This window comes from Procambarus clarkii, chromosome 79 (genome assembly GCF_040958095.1).
Source record: "Procambarus clarkii isolate CNS0578487 chromosome 79, FALCON_Pclarkii_2.0, whole genome shotgun sequence".
Lineage (NCBI taxonomy): Eukaryota > Metazoa > Arthropoda > Malacostraca > Decapoda > Cambaridae > Procambarus > Procambarus clarkii.
Window position 1 is genome coordinate 9777375 of NC_091228.1, and position 24889 is coordinate 9802263.

A 24889-nucleotide genomic window follows, 5' to 3' on the forward strand; every position below is an offset into this window, starting at 1 on the left:
ATGTGTTTACTGTATCACACTGTTTTGTGTATCACACTAAAGGTGTTCAATATGTTTCCCGCACCACTCTGTATTATATCTCTTGGTAAACTGTTGCATAAGTTTACTTGATTATAGAATAATTATTTAGCCGCATGACAGTGAATTTTTTTCATGTCATTTCAAAATTACAAAAGTACAAAATTTCATTTTTAAAATTACTTTTTCGATGCCGGCTGCAGTATCAAGATGTGATGCAATTATCACTAAAGACGTAGTGAATGGCAACGCGACCGTTGTTGCACACATATTTACATATATGCTATAGATAAAGATTGTGTGTGTGTATTTTTACCTATTTGTACTCACCTATTTGTGCTTGAGGGGGTTGAGCTTTGGCTCTTTGGTCCCGCCTCTCAACTGTCAATCAACTGGTGTACAGGTTCCTGAGCCTACTCGCCTCTATCATATTTACATTTGAAACTGTGTATGGAGTCAACCTCCACCACATCACAGCCTAATGCATTCCATCCGTTAACTACTCTGACACTGAAAAAATTCCTTCTAATGTTCCAGTGGCTCATGTGAGTACTCAGTTTCCACCTGTGTCCCCTTGTTTGCGTACCACCAGTGTTGAATAGTTTATCCTTGTTTAACCGGTCGATTCCCCTGAGAATTTTTGTAGGTTGTGATCATGTGTACCCTTACTCTTCTGTCCTCCAGGGTCGTAAGGTGCATTTCCCGCAGCCTTTCCTCGTAACTGATGCTTCTTAGCTCTGGGACTAGTCTAGTGGCATACCTTTGGACTTTTTCCAGCTTCGTCTTGTGCTTGACAAGGTACGGGCTCCATGCTGGGGCCGCATACTCCAGGATTGGTCTTACATATGTGGTGTACAAATTCTGAATGATTCCTTACAAAGGTTCCTGAACGCTGTTCTGATTTTAGCCAGCCTCGCATATGCCGCAGACGTTATTCTTTTTATGTGGGCTTCAGGAGACAGGTTTGGTGTGATATCAACTCCTAGATCTTTCTCTCTGTCCGTTTCATTAAGTACTTCATCTCCTATTCTGTATCCTGTGTCTGGCCTCCTGTTTCCACTGCCTAGTTACATTACTTTGCATTTACTCGGGTTGAACTTCAACAACCATTTGTTGGACCATTCACTCATCAGCAAACAGCATCATCAGCAAACATTGAGAGAAACGATTCTATACCCTATGGGAGATCATTTACATATATCAGAAACAGTATAGGTCCAAGGACTGACCCCTGCGGGACTCCACTTGTAACGTCTCGCCAATCTGAGACCTCACCCCTTACACTGACTCGTTGTCTCCTGTTGCTTAGGTGCTCCTTTATCCAATGGAGTACCTTCCCTTTCACACCGGCCTGCATCTCCAGCTTTTTCACTAGCCTCTTGTGTGGTACTGTATCAAAGGCTTCCTGACAATCCAAAAATATGCAGTCTGCCCACCCTTCTCTTTCTTGACTGATTTTTGTTGCCTGGTCGTAGAATTCAAGAAACCCTGTGAGGCAGGACCTGCCATCCCTGAACCCATGTTGATGCTGTGTTACAAAGTTCTTTCGCTCCAGATGTTCCATTAGCTTTCTTCGCACAATCTTCTCCATCAGCTTATATGGAATGCAGGTTAGGGACACTAGCCTGTAATTCAGTGCCTCCTGTCTATCCCCTTTCTTGTATATCGGGACTACGTTAGCTGCTTTCTAAATTTCTGGCAGTTCCCCTGTTGCCAGTGATTTGTTGTACACCATGGGGAGTGGCAGGCACAGTTCTTTTGCTCCTTCCTTTAGTATCCAAGGGGAGATTCCATCTGTGACTATAGCCTTTGTCACATCCAACTCTAGGTAACACTTTCTTACTTCCCTGCTAGTAATCTCAAACTCTTCCAGTGGTTCCTGGTTAGCTATTGCCTCTCTTATCTCTGGGATTTTTCCTTGCTCTAAGGTGAAGACCTTCTGTAATTTCTTATTCAGTTCCTCACACACTTCCTTGTTGTTTGTAGTTAATCCTTCTTCCCCTATTCTTAATTTCATAACCTGTTCCTTTACTGTTGTTTTTCTCCTGATGTGGCTATGCAACAATTTAGGCTGAGTCTTTGCCTTGCTTGCAATGTCGTTTTCGTATTGTCTTTCTGCCTCTCTTCTCATCATGACATATTCATTCCTGGCATTCTGATATTTTTCTCTGCTCTCAAGTGTCCTGTTACTCCAATAGTTTCTCCATGCCCTTTTACTTTGCAGCTTAGCTAGCCAACATCTCTGATTAAACCATGGGTTTCTCATCTTCATTTCACTGTTTTCCTTTTGGACTGGGACAAACTTGTTTGCTGCGTCCTTGCACTTCTGCATGATGTAGTCCATCATGTCTTGGGCCGTCTTTCCCCTGAGCTCAGTTTCCCATGCTATATCTGTTAGGAATTTTCTTATCCCCTCATAGTTTCCCTTTCGGTATGCTAACCTTTTGTTTTCGGTCTCCCTCCTCGAGTTCAATAACCCTTCTTCAATCAAGTACTCAAACACCAGTACACTGTGGTCGCTCATTCCTACTGGGGCATCAAAACCGATTTCTCTTATGTCGGGGTCGTTCAGAGTGAAGACTAGGTTGTTGGAAATTTCCAACACCGAATCCAACACTGTTGTATTCTCATTAATTATTACTAACTCTACTAATTATTGTAGTAAGTAAAATTAACACCACGTAGAATTCTCATGTACTAATAATTTCATCTGTGCAGTAGGCTAGAATTCTCACGTCATCCGACGCCAGTATTGCGTCAGATTTTATTACAATAAACACATTATATCCAATGTATCTGAGAATTAAATTCGATTCTCTATAACCAAGGCATTCTGTATGATAATTAATTACAGATAAATTGACTTCCAACTAAGAGCCGAATAGAGCGTTAGAGTCATAGCGATTATCGAGTAATAAAAGTTAACGTCACGAGTGAATGCCATGGGGAGACATTAATTCCTCTCCCTTATACGTTTACTATCACTAAACTGGCAAATAATAATATTTCCCTCTTCTAAATAATAAACCCGTCCAGTCTCCAACATTTCAAGCATAAATGCGAGAAATATTAATGTTCGTGACAATAACTTGTTTAATGAACGTGGGACGCGGCGTGGGTGAGGAGGACCAAGCCAGTACACGTGGAGGGAAGCTCTGAGGCAGACCTACCCGTATTGTGCTCACGAGGAGACGCCATTGCCCAGCCATCAGGGTAGACGTTATCCATCCTCAGATGAAAGTCGCCACTGTGAGGCGTGAACAACCTCGCAGATAATATCTTCAACTGGTGCTGGTGTAACATAAGGAACCTTTTTAATCTGGTTCCTGACTACACGTGACTGGCCAGGGAAGCGCGCCATTATCCAGGATAGGCTGAAGCCAGAGCCTGGGGACGCGAATTTCGGCAATCTTAAAACTTATACAGTGCCCATATTAGCTAAGTATCTTATCTTTATTCGATGCATCTGGTAAAGTGTAGTGTAGTAGCTGGGTGATTGACCGTGACGACGCATGATAACACCAAACCACAGGTGATTACTTATTATCACCTGTAACTCTTAAATTCTTGAATATAGAGATTCAGTAGTTTAATTAGTTGCTACTGTAAATATTTGTCTTGCAGCACGTGAGAAGAATTCTCCCTGCCGCCTTCTCCCATGTTAATCCATCCCATTCGTCAGCCAGCCGAGCCCAGGGAATTAGAGGAAGCGTCGTGGCTTACATAAAGGAATCGTCTTTAAGCTAAGATTCTTTGTATTCATTCATGAACTTTCTGAATTACTTACATGCAGAATTCCTCAGGATTAACATGTGTTTATTGTGACTATCATTATTATACTTATAATCTATGTTCCCATTTATGGTAATGACATTAGTTTCACTATAATTCATAGGATTAGCTTATTATAATTTGTATTAGTGAACGAACCACACTAGTTCCTGGATGTACTGACTTCCAGTAATAACCCCCCAATGTAGGTGTTTGAGGGTTTGATTCATTTAATTATACAGCCCATTAATTATTTCTATGATCATATTCTCTAGTATTTTATCCATAGTTACTGGTTCATCTAGGAATTATCTAATGATCAGAAATTCTTTGTTTTCCTCTTTACTATAAAAGTGGGTGGTCCTTCGTAATTTAATTTACTACATTAATATTTAAATAATCAGATTCAAGCCCCAAATGTCCCACATTATGGTCCTTCGAACCGGATAGGCATTAAATTTATAATTAAAATATTAATCATTAATAACTAATCCTTGTGTGATAGAAGCTAGACTAACTATTTAATTAATTGAGTCAACTAACAGTGTAACACATCAGTTAGCCTAGATCACACTAACATATTGCTACTTTCACCTCATGTATAAGGTAGCTTTAGTGGGTCATAGCCAATTACCCACAATACTTAGACCTATACCTCACACAGAGGTGAGAATCTTTAGGTCACCAGGAGCAACAGCTCATAACTTTTATAATAACCCCCACCCTAACACCTGCATTAGAGTGGCCTCACCATCTAACCATTATATACTTAGGTGGTAATGACATCCACGCCACTTGTCATCCAGCCGAGGTGATCAAACACCTCAAAGCCATAATTTCTTCTTTCAAGCTTATCAGTGAATCGGTAGTATTCACATTAGTGGAACCTCGCCAACCAAGTCAAGATAATCGTTGGGGAGTAAACCCAGAATACTACCTGAGAGCAACTAAGTACATAAATTTCAGGCTGAAAAAACGAGTGAGATTGGATGCCACATATATCCAATTTACAGCCAGACCTTACAGACAGAACCTGACCAGAGATGGTGTACACTTGTCAGGAGAATCTAGGTTGCATGTGGTTGACAAGTTAATTAACACCATCAACCATCACAAACGGCTGTGGCTAGCAAGCCAAACTTAACTGTACATAATTGTTTCACCTGTGTGTGCAAGAGCACTCTTATAAAACAAAAAACCCAAAAATACAGCACAACTATACTCACCTTACTGCACCACAATAATCTTTACCCATGTTAGTAGGTAGAATTTAGGCTGAGATTGTGCTGAATTTGGTACAAGCCCAGATTAAATAATTTTATAGTTCTTAGTTAGGAATTATTACGACTAGATCTAAACTAGTCAGTGTTGTATGTATTATATTATTTGTGCTGACCCTATACAGGGTGGGATTAAATTTTGAGATAACTCTGATTAGAGTGTCTCCATAATATTTCTCTTGTATGCATTATTTTTGTGTATCTATTTTGTGTATTGCTGGATAATCTCCATTAACTCTGATGGTGATATAGATGAGCTAACCGGACGAGAACTAATGGTGAAGTTCAGACAGTGCACAAAATATCTAGCTATTTGTTGTTAGGTAGGTAGGTACATTCAACCTCAAGTGAGGAAAAACATAAAGTAGTCACCTTAAATTAGGCTACATTTAATGTTACTTGTCCACTAATGAACAAGTACCCAAGCTTCATTAGTAATACATATATTGACACTGTGAAGTTTGAACCTAAGCCCAACATGGCTACTCCTGAGCAATTGAGGAGAACCTACATTAGCCTTAAAGGTCATTTGACCAGATTAATTAATAAGGCTGAGGGCTTAACTAAAGATACTCCCATTGACTCTTATCACTTAGAGACATCAGTTAGAGTAGCTGAACTGAAATTTGATCAAGTCAGATCTGCAGGTAAATCTTACCTTGATCTACTAAATACTGTAGAAACTGATCCTGATGAAGCAAGTCAAATTGTAGACGACATCTCCCAATATGAAGATGAGACTCAGGATATAATTATCTCAATTAGCAAAACAATCTGGATCCAATACCAGTAACACTGGGTCTCACTTCAATAATCAACTACCAGAGGTTCATTTACCTACTCTAGACTTGCCTACATTTTCAGGATTAGATACAGAAAATTGGGACAATTTTTGGACTTCCTTTGAAGTTCACATCCATAAGAAACCGTCTCTAGACAAGGTTTCTAAATTTTCATACCTACTTAGTCTTCTCACAGGAGAGGCTAAAAAGGTCATACATAACCTTACTCTTAATGAGAGTAATTATGAGGAAGCTATAAAACTCCTGAAGTTGAACTATTGCAACAAAGAGTTAAGTATAGCTACCCTCTATTATCAATTGCTAGATCTGAATGCACCAAATAGTAGACCAGAGTCACTTCAAAGCTTCAGACTAGAAGTAGAGTCTCTAGTAAAGGCCTTAGGTACTAAAGTTAATATACCTGCTTCAGAATGGTCTATCAAGCTACTATTACAGAGGAAACTACCTCGAAATGTCTTGACAGAGCTCTGCTCACATTATAATACCGAGTTTCTCACTCTTGACCAAATTTTCGAGGGATTGAGGATCACGGTTAACAGGTTAAAGACTCATGATAAAATTAAACCTGAGTCTAAACCAACTAGTACTGATATTTCAGTCAAACCTAAACAGACTCAGAGTAAGTCTAATAAATATAAATCCAAACCTGCTCCATCCACTGGGAAAAGAAGTGGAAACGTAGGTACATATTCGGTGTCTCCTTCAGAGATAACCAATGACTTGTTTACTAAAGAGACTAAGTCTATTAATCAGAGAAAGTGTCTGTTCTGCAATCAGGGACACACCACTTATCAATGCTCTGTTTATCCTACTTATAATGTTAGGGTTAAAAGGTTACAAGAGTTGCACAAGTGCACCAAGTGCATGGGCTCTCATGATCCCAAGAAATGTGCAGTGCAGCTACGTTCCTGCAACCGCTGTAACCAAGGTGTACACCACTACGCCTTATGTAGAAAATCTTCTACACCAACCATGACCACTGGAGAGAATTCTACTGCAGTGCAATATTGCAAAGTGCATCACGAAGTAAATGTACTTGCTACTGAGTCAGGCAATAATACTACTCTGCCTACAGCTCAACTTAAACTAATAAACCGAAGATCTAGAATTAACACTAGAGGTCTTTTTGACCAAGGTTCACAGAAAACCTTCATTACACAACAGTTGGTAGATGAGTTAAATTTAAAACCTGCCAAAAGTGTGAGGTTAAATATTTCTGGTTTCTTGTCAAATAGTGGACCTCGTGACTACAAGGTAGTTAAAGTATTAGTAAGACTAGGATCTTCTACTAGTCCAATCCAAGCGGTAGTAGTGGATAAGATTCCTACAGACCTACAGGTCACAGGATTAGCTCGCACTGCGAGACACCTTAAACGAAACCGCATGAGGCTAGCAGATTATAAAATAAATTCTGACTGCCTCACAGATATTGGAATACTTATAGGCGCGGATCATTATTATAAGTTTATAACTGGATGCACTAGGCAACATGGTATGAATTTGTTGTCGTCCGCAGGAGGCAAATTGCTCACAGGACCAGTGCTTTTCAGACAAGGTCCAGCGTCCACAAACCAACAATCCAATAATGTAATTGTGGCGTGACTAGGCTTAGAACAGTCACCACTACGCTTCAGGGAAATATCTGAGGATATTGAGTCTGACCCACCAATACATCGTTTGTGGGATTTAGACACCTTAGGCATCATCCCTGAGCAACCAAGTCCTGATGATACGTGGACTTACCAGCAATATCTGGATACAGTTGTCTACTCAAATAAACAATACTGGGTAAGACTCCCATGGAAGTTGGATCATCCACAACTTCCAGTGAATTATTTTATGGCAGCCTCACAATTGCAGTCTCAATTAACACGACTACAGAAGCAGCCAGACAAACTGAACATGTATCATCAACTTATCCAACAACAACTTAACAATAAGTTCATTGAAGTTGTCGAACACGATGACCGAAAAACAGGTCATTATTTACCTCACCACGCTGTGGTGAAAGACTCATTGACAACACCTATTCGTATTGTCTTTAACTGCAGTGCTAAAGTAAAGCCAAGCAGTGTGTCTTTAAATGAATGTCTCCAAACGGGACCTAGCCTAACACAAAGGCTACATGATGTGTTGTTACGATTTCGCACAGGCATGGCATTTTTGCCAATACAGCTGATATCAGCGAAGCCTTTCTCCGAGTAGGGTTACAGAAGGAAGAGCGTGACTACACAAAATTCCTCTGGTTTAAGGATCCACTGGATCCTAACAGTGAAGTAATCACCTATCGTTTTGCCTCAGTATTATTTGGAGCTACGTCCTCACCGTTTCTTTTGCAAGCAACATTAGACACGCATTTGAGGAAATCAAACAGCCCTTATAAGGCAGACATTAGCGACAACTTGTATGTCGACAATTTCCAGGGGACAACTAATGATCAAGCTGATCTGGTAGAAATCTACCATGAGGCTAACCGTGAACTGTTAGGAGCCAATATGCCACTACAATCATGGGCCTCAAATAATAAACTGCTTAACCAGGTAATCGAGAAAGAATTTCCAGATTATCAGGTACCCAGTCAATTAAAGGTTCTAGGCGTGGAATGGAACACCAGCACTGACGAGATGAATGTCAAGTCAGTGCAAACTGATAATTCAACCCTTACCATGAGAACACTGCTCTCATTTGTCAGTCAACCATTTGACCCTTTAGGCCTACTTAGTCCTATATTAATAAGGGGCAAACTCCTAATGCAGGAGTGCTGGCAGAAACATATGGGATGGGATGATCCATTACCAAGTGAGTTACAAGCCAAATGGCAAATACTCTCAACGGATTTTAATCAGTTAGGCGTTTTGAAATTTCCTCGTAATGCTTCTGGACCAAACTTACCCACCAATTTGCACGTTTTATGCGATGCTTCTGGCAAAGCATATGGCGCAGTAGCCTATTTAGTTAACAGTGCACAATCAATTTTACTCACATCTAAAGCAAGAGTTGCTCCCATTAAGAAGAGATCTTTACCTCAGATGGAGTTGACTGCATTGCTAGTGGGAGTAAGATTGGCTCATTGCCTGGCAAAAACACTCAATAATATCCACTTTGGTGAGATTGTAGTGTGGTTAGACAACGAGGCAGTCTTACAATGGGTAAGAAACAATAACAACAAAACTCGTTACGTCAGTAATCGCGTCAGGGAGATTCATGATTTATCTGCTGGATATAAATTTCGACATGTTCCTACTAAGGACAATCCTGCAGATTATTTATCTCGAGGGTTAACATTAAAACAACTTGCCAAGTCTTCGCTGTGGTTCAATGGACCTTCATGGCATGTTGGTGGTCAGTGGCCCAAACAAAAGCCACAAGTCATAGTGACATATATCACCACTCCCATGAAAGAACCAGAACCTCAACGAACATTAGCCATTGATCCTCACCATTATTCTAACTTAAGCAAATTGTTAGGAGTGACTGCACACGTGTTTGATTTCCTTGCTAAGGTAGGAATTCGACATAAGTTTCCCAATCCTATCCTCTACTGGATCAAACGTGCACAACAAGAGACATATGGAAGTGAATATGAGAATCTTCCAGATAAATTAACTAAGTCTCTAGGCATCTGGTACGATGCCAACACTCATGACATACTACGATGTGGAGGACGTTTGCTACATGCAAAAATTGACTTGGACACAAAGAATCCAATTCTTCTACCTCGTCACCACATCATCACTAAACTTCTTGTCTTACACCACCATCAATATGGTACCTTACATGGTGGAGTTTTAGATACTCTCACCGACCTTAGACAAAAGTACTGGCTTCCTCAAGGTCGTCAGACTGTTAAGACAATTATTAAATCTTGTGTAATCTGTAAGAGATACGACGCTAGAGTATGTCCTTACCCAGGACCTCCACCACTCCCAGAAGAGCGAGTGGTTCATCTTCGTCCTTTCGAAACCACTGGTGTTGATTATACAGGAGCCTTACTCCTCACTGGTAACCCAGATAATATACCAGTGAAGGCGTACATTTGTCTCTTTACGTGTGCTACAACCAGAGGCGTACACTTAGAGGTCACTCCAGACATGAGTGCTGAAGCTTTCATTCAAGCTTTCCGCAGATTTGCAGCCCGCCGATCGTGTCCTAAATTAATGATATCGGACAACGGTTCTAATTTTGTGGCAGGAGAAAGTTGTTTGCGAGAAGTCTGGAACCACCCAGAAGTACAGTCAGTCCTACAGAGACGACAATGTCACTGGAAATTCATAGCACCGAGAGCCCCTTGGCAAGGTGGGTTCTATGAGCGAATGGTAGGCACAGTCAAGAAGTGTCTAAGGAAAACTTTACACCGACAAAAGGTCAGTTACTCAGAACTCCAAACTATTGTTGTGGAAATCGAGGCGCGAGTCAATAACCGCCCAATAACCTACCTGTCTGATGATTTCACCCAGAGAGAACCCCTGAGCCCCTCACACTTGATCCATGGAGGTCTACTGAGCCCTCTCATCCCTTTAGCCGAAGAGGACCCTGTAGACCCGTCACATGTGACCAGAGGAGACTTGGTGGAAAGCTACCAGCATCTTTCTAGAGTTATTAACAGGTGGAATGAGGTGTGGACTCGAGAGTACCTCACAGCTCTACGAGAGTACCACTACGGAGCTTCGAGTCCTTACAATAAGGTGCAATTAAAACCAGGAGACCTAGTACTAGTCGACAGTGATGGACCAAGGTCAGAGTGGCCTATAGGTAAAATTGTTACCATTCATCCAGATCATCAAGGTGTCCTAAGAGTAGTTAAAGTTTTATGCCGAGGCAACACTACTCTAAAAACTTTAGAGAAGCTGGTTCCCCTTGAACTGACTGAGCAAGAATATCAGCCAGATCCAGTTTCTCCAATAATTTCCGAGGGTAATAATTCTGATCCTCCAAGCAACCGCCCCACTAGAGCTGCTGCTCAACAATGTAGGCGGAATTTGCAAGCCTATTACAACTCTGAACAATAGTAATTTCCTTCACATCCCACTTAGATAACTATGATGATGCTGCGATATGATATCACGTAACAAAACATTACACGTCACTATGACCCAGGATATCCCATCACAGTAGATTCTGTTATTTTAAATTGTGTGAGTTAAAATCTATAAATATTGTGTAGGCTATAAGCAACATGTTTCATTTGACATGTAAATAGCAAGACTCAAGTTCTGGTAAGTCCTTGATAAATCCGGGACGTTCGTTATGTGTGTACTAACATACTAACATATTAACATACGAATGTACTAATCTTAACGTCACTTCGGGATAGGTCAGTACTCCACAGTACACTACGACCCTAGAATCCTCGCCCCGGAGTTATGTTGGAAATTTCCAACACCGAATCCAACACTGTTGTATTCTCATTAATTATTACTAACTCTACTAATTATTGTAGTAAGTAAAATTAACACCACGTAGAATTCTCATGTACTAATAATTTCATCTGTGCAGTAGGCTAGAATTCTCACGTCATCCGACGCCAGTATTGCGTCAGATTTTATTACAATAAACACATTATATCCAATGTATCTGAGAATTAAATTCGATTCTCTATAACCAAGGCATTCTGTATGATAATTAATTACAGATAAATTGACTTCCAACTAAGAGACGAATAGAGCGTTAGAGTCATAGCGATTATCGAGTAATAAAAGTTAACGTCACGAGTGAATGCCATGGGGAGACATTAATTCCTCTCCCTTATACGTTTACTATCACTAAACTGGCAAATAATAATATTTCCCTCTTCTAAATAATAAACCCGTCCAGTCTCCAACATTTCAAGCATAAATGCGAGAAATATTAATGTTCGTGACAATAACTTGTTTAATGAACGCGGGACACGGCGTGGGTGAGGAGGACCAAGCCAGTACACGTGGAGGGAAGCTCTGAGGCAGACCTACCCGTATTGTGCTCACGAGGAGACACCATTGCCCAGCCATCAGGGTAGACGTTATCCATCCTCAGATGAAAGTCGCCACTGTGAGGCGTGAACAACCTCGCAGATAATATCTTCAACTGGTGCTGGTGTAACATAAGGAACCTTTTTAATCTGGTTCCTGACTACACGTGACCGGTCAGGGAAGCGCGCCATTATCCAGGATAGGCTGAAGCCAGAGCCTGGGGACGCGAATTTCGGCAATCTTAAAACTTATACAGTGCCCATATTAGCTAAGTATCTTATCTTTATTTGATGCATCTGGTAAAGTGTAGTGTAGTAGCTGGGTGATTGACCGTGACGAAGCATGATAACACCAAACCACAGGTGATTACTTATTATCACCTGTAACTCTTAAATTCTTGAATATAGAGATTCAGTAGTTTAATTAGTTGCTACTGTAAATATTTGTCTTGCAGCACGTGAGAAGAATTCTCCCTGCCGCCTTCTCCCATGTTAATCCATCCCATTCGTCAGCCAGCCGAGCCCAGGGAATTAGAGGAAGCGTCGTGGCTTACATAAAGGAATCGTCTTTAAGCTAAGATTCTTTGTATTCATTCATGAACTTTCTGAATTACTTACATGCAGAATTCCTCAGGATTAACATGTGTTTATTGTGACTATCATTATTATACTATAATCTATGTTCCCATTTATGGTAATGACATTAGTTTCACTATAATTCATAGGATTAGCTTATTATAATTTGGATTAGTGAACGAACCACACTAGTTCCTGGACGTACTGACTTCCAGTAATAACCCCCCAATGTAGGTGTTTGAGGGTTTGATTCATTTAATTATACAGCTCATTAATTATTTCTATGATCATATTCTCTAGTATTTTATCCATAGTTACTGGTTCATCTAGGAATTATCTAATGATCAGAAATTCTCAGTTTCCCTCTTTACTATAAAAGCGGGTGGTCCTTCGTAATTTAATTTACTGCATTAATATTTAAATAATCAGATTCAAGCCCCAAATGTCCCACATAGGTCGAGTCTCGCTTGTTCATCATTTCCTCTCATCTTTGTGGGTTCTCTGACATGCTGGGTTAAAAAGTTTCTAGTCACCACCTCCAATAATTTGGCTCTCCACGTATCCTCGCCTCCATGCGGTTCCTTGTTCTCCCAGTCAATCTTACCGTGATTGAAGTCCCTCATGATGAGCAGGTGGGATCTATTTCTACAGGCAGCAGAGGCTGCCCTCTCAATTATAGTGTTAACTGCCATGTTGTTGCTTTCATACTCTTGATTGGGTCTTCTGTCATTTGGTGAAGGGTTATATAACACTGCTACTACTATTTTTGGTCCTCCCATTGTCATGGTGCCTGCTATGTAGTCTCTGAAACCCACACAGCCCGGTATTGCCATCTCCTGAAAACTCCATTCCTTTCTCATGTGTAGGGCCACTCCACCTCCTCCCCTACCTTCCCTCTTTTTCCTTATTACTGTGTACTCCTGGGGAAACACGGCATTCGTTATGATTCCAGAGAGTTTTGCTTCAGTGAGTCCGATTACATCTGGGTTAACTTCTTGTGCCCTTTCCCTTAGTTCACTTGTCTTGCTTGTGATCCCATAATTTTCGAGTACATTACCCTGAAACTGACTCTCTTCTGCTTCTCCTCTGGGGGGGGGGGGACCTGTGGGATCTGGGGTGAGCAGGAGCTGGGAGGATCTGGTATGGGGAGACTGGTGGAGGAGGAAGGGCTTGGGAGGGGTGGGGGGAGGGGGGGGGTAAGGGGAGTGGGTGAGAGGGGGGAAGGGGGGGTAAGGGGAGTGGGTGAGAGGGGGGAGGGTAGAGGGGGGTTGAGAGGGTTGGGGGGGGTGAGAGGGCGAGAATTGGAGGAGCATGGGGGGAGGGGAGGCTTGGGGGGATGGGGGAGAAGGGGGGGCAGAAAAGGGGGGAGGCGTGGGGGGAATGGGAAGGCTGAGGTGGGTGAGGAAGAGGGAAGGGTTTAGGGGAGTGCTGGAGAGAGGAAGGCTTAGATGGGGTGGGATTAGGGGGGCGGGGGAAAACGGAGGGCTTGGGGGTGGGAGAGATGGGAGGGCATGAGGAGAAGGGAGGGCTTGGGGGATGGGGGAGAAGGGAGGTCCTGGGGCGAGGGGGGAGTGGGAGGAGGGGGGTGGGGGGGGGTAGAGTGCCTTAGGTGGGTACTTAGTGGGGGCTGACAGGGGACGGGGCAGGTAGCGTATCTGTTGGGTAGAATGTGGGTGTGGTGCCCCACTCCCTGTGGCTATTGCACTGTTTGAGGAGGATTCCCCACTCCCCTCTGAGAATGAAAGGTTTGGGGTTGTGGTTCTCTGATTCCTTTCTCCCTGTGATCCTTCCTCGCGTCTGCTGCCTGCTTTCTCACTTACCTTTTTATATCCCTCTTCAGGAATACTTTTTTGAACTTCTGTACATTTGCTAGACCGCTCTTCCTTGTTAACAGTTCCTCTTTCATGATTTCGCTCATGAAGACCACTTTTATCATCCGGTCTCTGTCCTTGTTGTACTTTCCAAGCCTGAAAACCTTTTCAACATTTTGTTCATTTCCCTCCATCCTTACCTCTTTAAGGATCTCGGTAACTATGTTTTTGTCCTTGTCTCTCCGCTCATTTGGGCTAGTCCCTGTTTGCTCTTTAATGCCTGCTACTACTACTGCTCTTTTTATCTCTATCAGCCAGCTAGTACATCTAGCTGCTTCCTGAGAGGAGCCACTTCCATGGCAGACCATGGAAGTGGCCACTTCCCTAACTGCAGACCTAGCTTCAGGACTCTTTTTAAGCATTTCAGCAAATGAGAGCTGTGTTGTGGAGGTCCCCTCCACAGTAGCATTCCCATCTCCCTGAGGTACGGCTTGTGTCTGGTATTGTGGAGAAGAAGTCTCCTTCAGGCATCTTATCTCCTCCTTTGCTGCCCTTAGTTCATCCTGCAGGTAGGCTACTGTCTCCCTCATTACCCTCAGTCCTTCACTGAATTCATCCCACATTTGCTGGAATACTCCCTTCATCCAGGCTTCCTGTTCCATCCCATCCTCTGAGTTTGTTCCAGCCGTGATTGTCATCCTGCGTTTGTCACCCCGAGTTCGTGCCCCTTCCATGTTTACCCTATGAGAGAGAGAGAGAGAGAGAGAGAGAGAGAGAGAGAGAGAGAGAGAGAGAGAGAGAGAGAGGGAGAGGGAGAGGGAGAGGGAGAGAGAGAGAGAGAGAGAGAGAGAGAGAGAGAGAGAGAGAGAGAGAGAGAGAGAGAGAGAGAGGGAGAGAGAGAGAGGGAGAGAGAGAGAGGGAGAGAGAGAGAGGGAGAGGGAGAGGGAGAGAGGGAGAGGGAGAGAGAGAGAGAGAGAGAGAGAGAGAGAGAGAGAGAGGGAGAGGGAGAGGGAGAGGGAGAGGGAGAGGGAGAGGGAGAGGGAGAGGGAGAGGGAGGAGAGAGAGAGAGAGAGAGAGAGAGAGAGAGAGAGAGAGAGAGAGAGAGAGAGAGAGGGAGAGGGAGAGGGAGAGGGAGAGGGAGAGGGAGAGGGAGAGAGAGGAGAGAGAGAGAGGGGGGAGAGAGAGTGAGGAAGGGGGGAGAGAGAGAAAGAGAGAGGCGAGGAGAGAAAAGGGGGAGAGAGGAAGAAGTGGGAGAGAGAGAGAGAGGGGGGGGGGGAGAGAGGGGAGGGGGATTGATTGATGATTGATAAAGATTAAGCCACCCAAGAGGTGGCACGGGCATGAATAGCCCGTAAGTGGTACAATTTTTTTTTCTCAGTATTCTGAGGTTGCATTTAACCATCAAGCTGTTATCGCGGAGGAGGATACTGCTTCACAGTCTTTATAAGGGTGTCCAGCTGCTGGACACCTTTGTTGACCAGGAGAGTGGCTGTGTTGATGGCTTCAGGGTGGCCACTACATGATTCAGGAACTCTTAAAGCTCTTCTAAGGTCATTGGTTGCTTCACATTCCAGAAGATAGTGAAGTAATGGCTTTTCTGTGACAGTTTGGCAGAAGATGCACTCTCTCTGTCGGGGTTCACCAATCTCCCAGTTGCATCTGTAACCTAGACGTAGTCTATGTAGCCTAACTGCTATTTCCCTGTGGATTCCTTTTGGGATATTTAACCTTTCTAATTTGGTTGCCTGAAGATACCATGTTGCAGATGGCGAACCTTCAGCTATTCTCTGGTGCAGGTTGGCTTTGTTGAAATGTGAGAGTTTTTTGGTGATGATGTTTTTTATGTTCTCTAGGCTGGGTTGAATTGTTTTATGTATCACTGGATGACGAGTTGCCAATTTAGCAATTTCATCAGCTTTTTCATTTAATGGGATTCCAATATGGGATGGGATCCAGTTTAAAGTTATGTTGAGTCCTTTACCTTTAGCGACTGCTCCAAGATACAAAATGGTGGTAATTATTTCCACATTATCTTTCCATACTGTTTTTGTCCTAGTATTTGAAGTGCAGCTTTTGAGTCTGTGTGTATGATTGCATTTTGAGTGTTTTGTGCAATCACATATGCGAATGCCTGTTGTATGGCAAACAGCTCAGTTTGGGTTGATGATACTAGTCCTCCCAGTCTCCAATATGCCTGTACGCTGGTCGTGCAAAGAGCAGCGCAAGCACTCTCATTTTCTGTGTCCACCGATCCGTCTGTGAAGATGTGGGTGGCTCCTGCTACTGCTATGCTATACATTTGCTCTTCTATTATGCGCCTTAGGATTGTCGGATCATAGGCAGCTTTTTTCATTGGGGGGAGGGAGAGAGAGAGAGAGATGTGTGTGAGTGTGCATGGGGGGGGGGAGTGAGGTGGAAGAGAGGGAGGGGATGGTGAAGGTGTGTGGGGCGGATTAGAGTGGGAGGGTTATGGGAGGGTGTGGACCATATGGTTGGGAGGCTGTGTGTACTGTTGTTGCTATGATGGGAGAGGGTGGGGGTGAGAGAATGGGTGGGGAGTTGTCTCGGTGTAGGGTAAGGTGTTTTTTTCACACTTCGGTGCCACAAACTAGTTCCCACATGAGCCGAATATTTCCTTTGAGGATCGTTTCCGTTTGTTAACTTATATCCAAGACTAACTATTAAAAAGCAATAACACTGAACACTGTTTGACTGACTGACTTTGTGAGAGGCCTTACCTTACCATCAATTCAAAACATCCCACAGCACAAACAGGTGTTAAAAGTACTGTTGACAGTCGGGTGTAGGACTGCTGTCCCCATCCACGCCGCTGCCAGGCGTAGGTCCCTCCAACTTGTCGCTATCTATCACCAGTACTCTGCTTCTTGTTCCTCTTAGCACCGATATTGTTCTAATGCCACACGTTTAGATTCACTTCTTCACTATCCTATTCACTATTTGGTATGATCTTCACTATCGCATCTAGTTGTGTACACTCTGACCATGCAGTGGCCCACGTGCTTGTCCTGGCACTGTTGTCGTACCCCTGATCTTGTCTAATATTCCCTATCGGACACAATCCATAAATATGCTAGTTTTTAATTGGTGTGAGGCATTTTGTATTATCACTGAACACCGAATTTCACGTGTATCCCTCTGATGTCCCGAAATATGAAGCCTCATTGGCGAGCGCGGCGTAACGTGACCACCTCCCTCTGTGTGTGTGTGTGTGTGTGACACACACAGGTGACCACACCTGTATGTGTGTATGAGTACTTACTCGCCTAAATGTACTTCCTGGGTCATGCATCAGCTCCTGGCCACCAGCTTTCTGTAACTTTATACTTTATTTAAGTGACTGATCCGTTTTTCTAATCGTGTTCATAACCTGTAAGAGACAGTAACTGTACTGAGAAACGAACTGTGTGAGCAATGAGAGAGAGAACCGTGTGAGCAGTGAGAGAGAACTGTGTGAGCAGTGAGAGAGAACTGTGTGAGCAGTGAGAGAGAACTGTGTGAGCAGTGAGAGAGAAAACCGTGCGAGCAGTGAGAGAGAACCGTGTGAGCAGTGAGAGAGAGAACCGTGTGAGCAGTGAGAGAGAGAGAACCATATGAGCAGTGAAAGAGAGAACCGTGTGAGCAGTGAGGGAGAGAACTGTGTGAGCAGTGAGAGAGAGAACTGTGTGAGCAGTGAGAAAGAGAACTGTGTGAGCAGTGAGAGAAAGAACCGTGTGAGCAGTGAGAGAGAGAACCATATGAGCAGTGAAAGAGAGAACCGTGTGAGCAGTGAGATAGAGAAAACTGTGTGAGCAGTGAGAAGGAGAACTGTGTGAGCAGTGAGAAAGAAAACTGTGTGAGGAGTGAGAGAGAGAACCGTGTGAGCAGTGAGATAGAGAAAACTGTGTGAGCAGTGAGGGAGAGAACTGTGTGAGCAGTGAGAGAGAGAACTGTGTGAGCAGTGAGAGAGAGAACTATGTGAGCAGTGAGAAAGAGAACTGTGTGAGCAGTGAGAGAGAGAACTGTGTGAGCAGTGAGAGAGAGAACTGTGTGAGCAGTGAGAGAGAGACCTGTGCGAGCAGTGAAAGAGAGAACTATTTGACAAGTAGGAGAGAGAGAGAGAGAGAGAACTATTTGACAAATTAGAGAGAGAGAGAGAAGTATGTGAGCAGTGAGAGAGAAGTTTGTGAGTAGTGAGAGAGAGAACTGTGAGAAGGGTGAGGAACATCTCTGAGAGCAGTGACAAGTGTAAAAGATGAGGGATATCAATTCTCTTATTCCCAAATATATTCAGTCATTGATTCTCGAAATCAATGACTTTTAGACATAGATATTGAATAATTTCTTCGCAATTCCATCTAAACTTTACCCTTTGTGTTTTTTAATTCATCTTGACTTTGAATGAAAAAAATGCGTTGTCGACACCATCCCTCCTGCAGTCATAAAAATATGGGCATTCAAGTCTTTTGTGGGAAATTTTTACCCACCATATCTAATAATCATCTAAGAAATGTATAATTTCTATATTATATCTATATCATATCAAAATCGTATCAAATCATATCAAAATCATATCCGAATCATAATAGATTCATTATACAGCTTGATCCTAGATGACAATGCCACTATGATCCCGTACGCCATAGGGCCCTATAGATGCCTACGTGACATAGTGCATGATCTCTCATGGATCCAGAAGCTTCTAAAAGGATTGGTTAATTGAAAAACTATTGGAACATTGATTCGTTTCCGGTAGAGATTACAAATCGAATCCTTAATAAGAATCAGTAGTACTATCAAGTACTACTTTTAATCTTTATATCCCATTTCTAATTATATTATAATCACATCTTATCTCAATCACAAGTCTAAACTGTAAAAATAATCAATCAATACTTATAGAAGACTTCCGTGCTCTGGGGGCATGGGAGGGGATCTGGGGGAGAAGCGCCCTCGAAGCCCGACAGCACCACGCGTTGTTGACAACTGTGAACAAGTGTGACGGATCCTTAGCGAACATTACCAGCTCAAGGACACCTTATCTAATATTATTATCACCAGTGAACACTCTCTAGAACTGGGGGAGTACCTGGACAATATCTACAAGGAAAATCCTAGAACATTTATATAAAATAGGAGTATATAGTGGAGCTCATAGTGACACGGTTTCCACCACCTTCATTCCTAATCTTCATCAACTATCATTCTTCTGCAACTGCAGGGTCAATCACGTAGCAACGCTACCAGATCATCATACAGCAAAGCTGTGATATAAAATATCGTGCCTAAACTCAACAAGAGAAAGTTAATCAGTCTGGCACCCTGTCAGACAGGCACTCCGACTGGCAGAGAAGTATATTGAAGGTTATTTTGGTATATGATTGGCCAATTGTATGCTTGTGTGACTTTAATATCCTATAAATCTGTCTGTCGGTTAAAAAACGAGGCAACACCTCATTTTTCAGTAAGTTTATTAATATTGTAGAAGAGCAGTAGGTCCTTATCCAAGCACTAGATCTCATGAGTGTCCATTTGTGTCAGAAAAAGATTCAGTCGCAATGCATAAATAAAGCCTCATGAGTGTCCATTGTGAGGAAAAGGATTCAGTCAAGCTGACTATACATAATCATATAAATTGAATATAAATATGTCTGCATATATACTTGAATATATAAATTAAGTTAACAATTGCTTGCTTAGTTATTTTATAAGTTATCATATAAGTTCATTGAATTGAATATAATTTTAGTACTTAGGTAACAGTACTTAGAATACATTTAAAGTCATTTATTATACTTTTACTATTTAAATTGTTGTTTATAGTATAAGTACATATTGGCTGTTAATAGTTATGGTGCTAGGTTAGACTATGTATGTTTAAATCCCTGATTTAAACTGAGCCAGTGTTCAGTCATATAACTAAATTTATCAAATCTTATCCTTGTATAAAATACAAGCTGATGTGAGATCCCTGTCTACATGTGGACTGGAACGTCTATCAACTAATTCATTCACCCCACCTGTCCCTTACAGCCTACAATCTGTTATTAGGAAAAGAGGAGCTAGGATTTACAACCCTAGCTAGAGATTTTAGATGAATTAATTTGCAGACAGTAATTTTTTAATTTAGTTCAGTACAAGTCCCTAGTAGTCTCCTCTTATATCAATCCCAGCAGGTTTTTCCCACATCTTTTGTATAGATATGTGAGAGTGAGAGATGTTTGGGAGCTATAAGAGCTCGTATATCATTTTATGCTGAAGTTCCCTTTGTTTTCTCAGCCTGTGGAGCCACCCCAACCTACACAACGGGACGTGCCTATCCGGAAGACTGACGAGCCCAGCAAGGTGTAGCCAGCAGTCTATCTAATGAACTTTCACCTCGTCCTAAGGGACTATACCAGCTTCTGCTAAATATTTTCACAGCTTCTGAAGCTTTACGACAACGGCAGATTCACAGGCTAGCCTGGATCACAGTTCTTTGAACACACAACTCATGTACCAAGGATCTAATTTCGACATTACTGTATTTAAATTGCTTGCAAACAAGCTATTCATAGTTACTAACTCGTTAATAATATCCAGTTATCCCTACTGATTTATTGTTTTATTCTCTCCTGTAAACCTGCTACACCATTATACACATCATTCATTCATATCTTGTAATTTCTTACATCTAAATTTATATTTCTGGCAAAGATTGAGTGGCCAGTGTTATGAACTCATGTAGCCTCATATATAGGAAAGTTTACCAGTGAATAATTCCTTTGTATTTATTTAGACTAAATTTAATCTCAGATATTTATTTATTCTTTCTAAGCAGACTGTATATTTTATTAGTAATCTTCACTGATAAACTTCCACTTCATACAATTTAAGGATTTATAATTTCAACCACACGAAAATTAATCAATGAGTTATTATTATTAGTTGGATTAATTATTGTAAAGTCATATTATTTCAATCTACCAACGTTATGGGTATTATTTAAAACATATCACAGCTTAGCTGTCATAGTAGAAGTTCTGAGTATCCAAGCCGGACTCTATTCAGTCACGTGGATCATGGCGTCGTTAAGATACAGGGGCCAGATTCACGAAGCAGTTACGTTCGTACTTATGAGCGTTTTCCTTCTTAGCATCTTTCTTGCGGCTACGTCGGTATTCAGGTTGGCATTTAAGTATGAAAATCTTCGTAAGTACACACCGTCGCGCTAAGGACACTCTCGACCACACGTAGCTTTACGTAAACTAGATATAACTCAATTGTTCTTTACTATACAACACGGAGGATCAATTTTATTATAAATAAACATTTTAGCTGGAGAGTCTCATCAAGAAGGAGTCCTTATTGTTAGCTATATAAGCATTCTCAACTTGAAACTTGTAGTAAATATGTCTTTTATGATAGTACAATTAGTTTTATAATAGCAATATATTATACCAGTAGTAATTAAAGTAAATAAACACTGATGAACATGAAATATGAGAGGTGATGATCCCGTGCTGGTGGGAGCATTTACCACCACCAAATGCCCCTGTTCACCTAGCAATAAGTATAGCTATCGGTGTACTTTAGCTATACATACCCATTATTAATTGATTTTGTTTGGTTTAATTTTTAAATTAAATCTGGGTGAGACATAAAAGAAAAATTATGCTGCACACATGATGTTAGGAAAGGGTAAAAATTTCAAAAACTTTTGTCATTGAATACCTAGGCATATAATTATGACTACATATATGGACTATTATGGCTTGTTAAAAAGAGAGAGAGAGGGGGGGGGGAAGAAGCAGGGGTCCAAGACCTCTTCCTGTTACACAATTTGGCTGTGTGTAACAATAAGTAATTATCAAAAGAAGGCACCAAGCCGGGAAGGCTATGTAGCAGCATTGTGTGTAACAATAAACCTTTTTTTTTTTTAGCAGATAATGCACCTGTGAGTAAAACAAATCCTGTCAGCTGTAAAAATATTGATCCAGTTATTAACATAAAAGATATAATGCAACAAATTTTTAGGGTTTTTTAAACTATCATTTCTACTGTATATCCAAAGAAGTGAAAAATTGAGACATACTACACAATTTAATGATTCAAAAGAATACAGTATTAATAACATTGTCGTCGTCTTTTCATCTTCTAGTGTGTCGTTTGGTCAACATTACTAACATTACATATCAATATGGGATCTTAATGATCCATGGTTAACATTTATGATTTAATAAGGATAATATTGGTAATAATAAATATTAGCCCCCACTAGCAAAATCTAGGTACAGCACAAGAATATCTTCCAATAATCTTGAGTGTATGAAGTAATTACAGAGCTCAAAGTACCTCATACCATTTGGACTGAAGTCACTGATAACAGTGAAATCACAAATATAGTGTTGGAGAGTATGTCCACTTAAGTAGGACTGAAAACATGTTTTTTTCACCCAGAGGTTTATAAACCCATGGAACTGCCTAAATCCTGAAGCCGTTAATGCCAAAATCCAGCTAGAAAATATCATTAGGACAATTGGCGGGACCTTTAAAAACGAGGTGGCTTGTTTCTGTCCTCGTCGAGGCCACTAGATAGTTTGTGGCCCTTGAGTAAATTTAGGTAAATGTATACGTAAATAAATACCATCGCTTCTCAAGTCTTGGAAGCGAAAAGGAAAGCCACACAATATCTCTTAGAATTACGTAGGTAAAAAAAAAATATATAACATATTTGTTTACTGCAATGACGGTGCTGGCTGTAGAAGTTGAAAAACCTAGTTTTACTTCAAAATGTACAAATTTTATAAGAAAATTTGATGTAAATATGTGGCAATTGAACACGGGTAAGCTCCGATATGTCAGCGTCATGATTGGCTACAGCTGTAAGGTGAAAAATGCTACCTTCTCTCTGATTGGCCAAACGAAACGCCCTAGTGACCTCTAACGAGACTTAAGTGAAATTGCTAAAATCTTCGTAAGTACATCTTTCTGAACTGGACGTAGGAACGTCCATAGGCAATACTTAGGAACCTTCATAGCACACTTACTTACGAAGACATACATGGAGCTTCGTGAATCTAGGACCAGATCCGGACAAGAATCAGTCATGTTGTTTTGTTTCACTAGATAATGTTCCACATTAGTAACTTCCACAGTCTCACTTTACCTGTTAACACGTAACACCATAAAATCTACTACTATAATGTATTCAGTTTCTATGAATTATTCAAATAATATAACTTTTGGGATGATATTAAATTTGGTTATCCTTTGGTGTTATTAGGCATACATTATAACCGCTACAGTATGTAAATAAATGAAAGAACTCTAACACAACAACATTGAACAGAAAATGACTTCCCAGGAACCGATGGTGTGAATCTGAGCTGCTCAGCTCCACGAGAATAACTTGTAGATCACAATACTCGGGATGACAGCTGACACATTAACACAGTTCCATCTTCAATATGGCTTCTCCCCCTCCCTCCTCGGGCATCACCTCATGAGAAAAACGACTATTGGAAAAGTGGGAGGACGAATAGTAGTGTGTCTCGGAGAGTGACGACGAAAAGGGGTGACCTGAAGCCTGTTGGGTGGTCGTTTCGTGATGGTCCACTGTGTTAGGGCCAAGAAGAGGCCTCTATGTAACCTTCAAGATGATCGTTTGGGCAGGTGAACATCTGGTACCTGTGCACTGACCCCCTCCCCCCGCTCCCACACTCAAGTCAACACATAAAAAAGTCAACAGTGACAGTCAAAATTAACTTGTATGGGCCACTTGGAAGAGCGCCTTTTTTACGTCGACCAGCAAGCGTCATCACGTCATTATTTTGCGGTAAGAGCCTTTTAAATTACCATAGGTTGCCTAATGCAGAAATATCAAGTTCACAGTGATTGTGTGTGAAGTGTAAATTAAAAATGTTTGCATAAATAAGGAGATTATATAAGGAGTTTAAAATGAAATGACATGATGAAGGCGGGAGCGACACATGCTTGTGCAGCGGTAGTCGGTGATTGACTGATGGGGGTTTGCAGGCACGTGAAGATTTCTGATGCAGACCGACTGGTGATGTTCGGGTTATAAGAAGAGTTTTATTTAACAACTGTATAGCGGTTTTTGAAATTATATTATTTTGTTGCGATAAAATTACAGGTTCATAAATGGTGGACGCAGTTCGTTCATGGTAGAGGCAGCATCGATTATGTGGGACTGCAAGAGGACTGTACTTACTCGAGGCCAAACTGATAGATAGTTCTGGTGTTGATTCGCAGGAAGATTAATCACTAAAGAGGAGACCTGTTGGCTAACAAGAGGAATAAATACATGTGGTATGCCTGACGCAGTGAAAAGTGAGAGTATTGATTTATTATGATTATTAATTTATATGTGTGGAAGCCAAGCTCAGATTACGAAATTACGAATTGCTAAGAAAGGGCGAGCAGCTGCCTAATGAAGAAAATTATGTTATCTTGAGGTTATCTTGAGTTGATTTCGGGGCTTTAGTGTCCCCGCGGCCCGGTCCTTGACCAGGCCTCCACCCCCAGGAAGCAGCCCGTGACAGCTGACTAACACCCAGGTACCTATTTACTGCTAGGTAACAGGGGCGTTCAGGGTGAAAGAAACTTTGCCCATTTGTTTCTGCTTCGTGCGGGAATCGAACCCGCGCCACAGAATTACGAGTCCTGCGCGCTATCCACCAGGCT

The 24889-nt window shown here is 41.6% G+C and overlaps 1 protein-coding gene across 1 annotated transcript in view; it reads left to right on the plus strand.

Annotated features, from left to right (window-relative positions):
- The window catches only part of LOC123764583 (alpha-crystallin A chain), a 44040-nt gene extending 23242 nt beyond the window's left edge, over positions 1-20798 (plus strand). Inside the window, exon 6 of the mRNA XM_069314537.1 lies at positions 20483-20798. Coding sequence (XP_069170638.1) covers positions 20483-20554 — 72 coding nt within the window. The 3' untranslated portion in view covers positions 20555-20798. The remainder of the gene's footprint in view (positions 1-20482) is intronic.
- Positions 20799-24889: the final 4091 nt, after the last annotated feature.